Here is a 3,195-nt window from a genome sequence, read left to right as displayed (position 1 = left end):
TCGAACAACATTTTTATATATTGTAAATAATTATTGTATTATTAAAGGATTACAATAAAAGATAATATTAAAAGCTATGCAATGTAATTGTTAATTATTTTATTGTCTTTCGCTAATCATAATGCAATATGATTTTAGCGATATAATAACTTCGCGCCGCGACGGACGCTCGCAGCGCCGCAACCAACGCTCGCAACGCCACAAGCATTTTACGGTTACAAGTTTTTCTCTGGCAGTAGTTTAGAAATCTAGTAACTTTAACCTTACGGCGATAGGAACGCCACTCAACGGGCTACCTTACTTTTCACGCCTGCGCATTGCCGCGTACTTCGCAGTTTTTGTAGTGATTTTCACGCGTGCGCGCGGTGCATGTGATTTGTGCGTGCGCGTGTAACTGTGTATGTGTACGAGCGAGTCGAAGGTTACCGACCAAAGTACTCGCGAGAGGAGACGATACTTGGTGTGCGGCGACAGCTAGTAAGTAGTAATTTCTCCGAGGAAGGAATTTTCCAGTGACAGCGGTACGGAAGACAGCGCGTGGACACAACGAAGGAAACAATGTCCAGTACGGGAAACGGCGGCGGTGATGCCGCCGGCGGCAGCGGTAACGGCGGCGGTTGCTGCTCGACGATCATAAAGAAGCTTGGCCTGCGACCGGTCACGCGGTGCAACATCGCCAAGTTTTATGCGCCGGCATTCGGCGCCCTCTCGTACACCTCGATGTCCATCAATGTCATGAACCCGAGCCTCGTCGTCAAGTAAGTCTCCACTTCGTTCAATTCAACACGACGATGACGAGTCCTCTTCTGTCGTCTCTTATTACGTAACTCTATGCAATTTGAATATTACGATAGAAGAATGTATCTTAGATTTTAAATTTTAATGAGTCGCAGAAGATAAATGATGTGAATTAAAAGAGAGATTATAAATAGTACTATTTCTTTTTGTTCAGAGTATTCCCAAAGAAAGACATTACGAATTTCTTACTGGCTGGTACTTTGATTGGTACTGGATCATACATCTACACACGTGAACATATGAAGGCTGCACCACAATCTGTGAGAATTCTATACAGGTAAGATCCCATACTGGTAATATGTACAGTAAGTCTCACAAGAATGTATATATCATAAATGCTTTTCATTTGATAACACAACTAGGTACATCTATTTTTTTCGACATTCAGTAACAAAGACACTTGTGTCAATTTGTGTTGCTAAATGGAAAGCATGTATTGTTGTCAGAAGTGGGATTCAAATCTATGCCTTTAGAAATGATCAGAAAGCCCCAAACTCGGTGTTGAACCGAGTTCAGGTATGAGCCTTGAGTCTAGCGTCTTAGGGCGCATTCACACCTTGATGAAAAAGCAGAAAGTGGAAAAGCAATGGTCAATCAGAACTCGCACTGGTAGTAAGTAGTACAAAAAGCCGAAATTGTAGACTACCAGTTAGAGTTCTGCTTGCTGCTGTTCCACTTTCCGCTTTTCCATCAAGGTGTGAATACACCCTTAGATCACTCGGCCAATAATATTGTTGTTATTATATTTTAATTAATTTCACTGCTTAGAAGTTAAAAAATTATGAGCTTGGACTGGCTGGTGTAGTCTCCTAATACAAATCAATTCATTTAAAAAATATTGAGCATTATGAAAAGCTTTATGAAAAGGAAGCTTCATGAAAGATGTACAAAATTATTAATCACTAAATGCCAAAAAAGATTGATGTCATTTTCCGTCATTAAACAAAAAGCACGCAATGAAGACAATACTCAATGATGTAATAAGCTATTGGATTGTACTTTAAAGTGATATACACTTTTTTTAAAATTCTCATCTTGTGCAGATGTATATATTCTTTTGTGAGACAAATTGTACACATTCCTTTTGGAATTGTTTCTTATTTTCGTCGCATTTACTTTTCAGTGCCACTGGCGCAGTATTATTGAGCTTGGGATCGGTCTTACTGTGGGCAGTGATACGTTCCATAGTCCCGCCAAGTCCAGTCTGCTGTACATTAGCTGGCATCGGCACTGGAGTGGCATTTTTGAAAGTCGGCTCCAGTTATCTCGAATTTGTGGACGGGCAAATAGCGAAAAAGTAGGCTGTTTCTATATGCTTTCTGTTCTTTTCTTTCCCATCTTGGATTTTTATCGCGAATTGTTGCGGAATGAAATTGTACTACATGGCAAGGGACACAGCACTTTTTGTCTGTTACATTTTGAATGCGACTCCCAAATCGACGAGTCTTGTGGAATTTTCGTTTCATACGACAAGAGATTACGGAGAGCGATTCAATACTTGATCCATCGGATTCCTGAAATTTTTTCGAATGCAAATTATATGTAAGTAATGTTTTTTTCACTGCGAGTTTTATATACGCGCATTTTTTTTTTCCAAAAAAGACAGAATAAAGATATGAATGAATATTCGAGTGCTTTCCATTTGGTAGCACAAATCGACACAAATGTCGTTTTGTCTTTGTTATCCATTGTATGTAAAAAAAGATGGAGGAATGATGGTCTGTGTCGATTTGTATCATTAAATGGAAAGCATCCGTCGTATTAATTCCAAAAATGTGAATTGTCGTATCGCACAAAAATGTGATATCGGCGATTCTAGCGTTGAAGAAGGCTTTACTGGCAGCGAAGTGGTCATAAACAGTCGTGCGCTTTTCTCTTCGCTCGTCATTCACGCATCGCCGGCACGGTAAACGGCATTTTATAAATTGTTCCTTAAGATATATATTGCACGCACTTTGGGAACTCAAACGAGACAACCCTCGTAATCTCGTGTTTATGGAAACCGGGAAGTATGAGCATCATATGTTATCGACAACGTGTTTTGTAAGCTGCATAAGAATGCATCATCATATGTAGATAACTGTCACCATAAATATATGAATATACGAATTGTGACACGATAGAAAAAAAAAGAAATGAAACATGCAAACGATCTCCTCACCTGCCTGAAATCCATCGATGTCTATTTTGCATTTCTAATTTTTATTCTAAACTAACAATAACTATATGTATACATTGCTAATATTTAAATTTTTATACTTAATATTACGTATGCTATAAAATTCTAACAATAGCAACATGATCAATGAGACAAAAACACTGTTACACTACATTAACCTTGGGAATTTAAAATTTATCGCTTCATTGCATAAATGTGCACACAGAAAAATAATTTAC

At 38.5% G+C, this 3,195-nt stretch overlaps 1 protein-coding gene across 1 annotated transcript; it reads left to right on the top strand.

The window, feature by feature from the left end:
- Window positions 1-359: 359 nt before the first annotated feature.
- Window positions 360-2,939, top strand: LOC105150600 (hypothetical protein). The gene is made up of 3 exons (XM_011063787.2): window positions 360-758; window positions 953-1,075; window positions 1,922-2,939. The coding sequence occupies exons 1-3, from the start codon at window positions 559-561 to the stop codon at window positions 2,097-2,099; spliced, it is 501 nt and encodes a 166-aa protein (XP_011062089.1). The 5' UTR covers window positions 360-558; the 3' UTR covers window positions 2,100-2,939.
- The last annotated feature ends 256 nt before the right edge of the window (window positions 2,940-3,195 follow it).

The sequence above is a fragment of the Acromyrmex echinatior genome, chromosome 18 (genome assembly GCF_024713525.1).
Source record: "Acromyrmex echinatior isolate Ae372 chromosome 18, ASM2471352v2, whole genome shotgun sequence".
NCBI classification, from domain to species: Eukaryota; Metazoa; Arthropoda; class Insecta; order Hymenoptera; family Formicidae; genus Acromyrmex; species Acromyrmex echinatior.
This window is presented reverse-complemented; position numbering and strand designations above follow the sequence as displayed.

What these genes read in the sequence shown, in the direction of transcription:
- LOC105150600 (XM_011063787.2), top strand. Translation starts at nt 559, where the DNA reads ATGTCCAGTACGGGAAACGGCGGCGGTGATGCCGCCGGCGGCAGCGGT. An exon ending in AACCCGAGCCTCGTCGTCAA is followed by an intron (nt 759 to 952) that starts GTAAGTCTCCAC and finishes CTTTTTGTTCAG; the next exon opens with AGTATTCCCAAAGAAAGACA. An exon ending in TCTGTGAGAATTCTATACAG is followed by an intron (nt 1,076 to 1,921) that starts GTAAGATCCCAT and finishes TTTACTTTTCAG; the next exon opens with TGCCACTGGCGCAGTATTAT.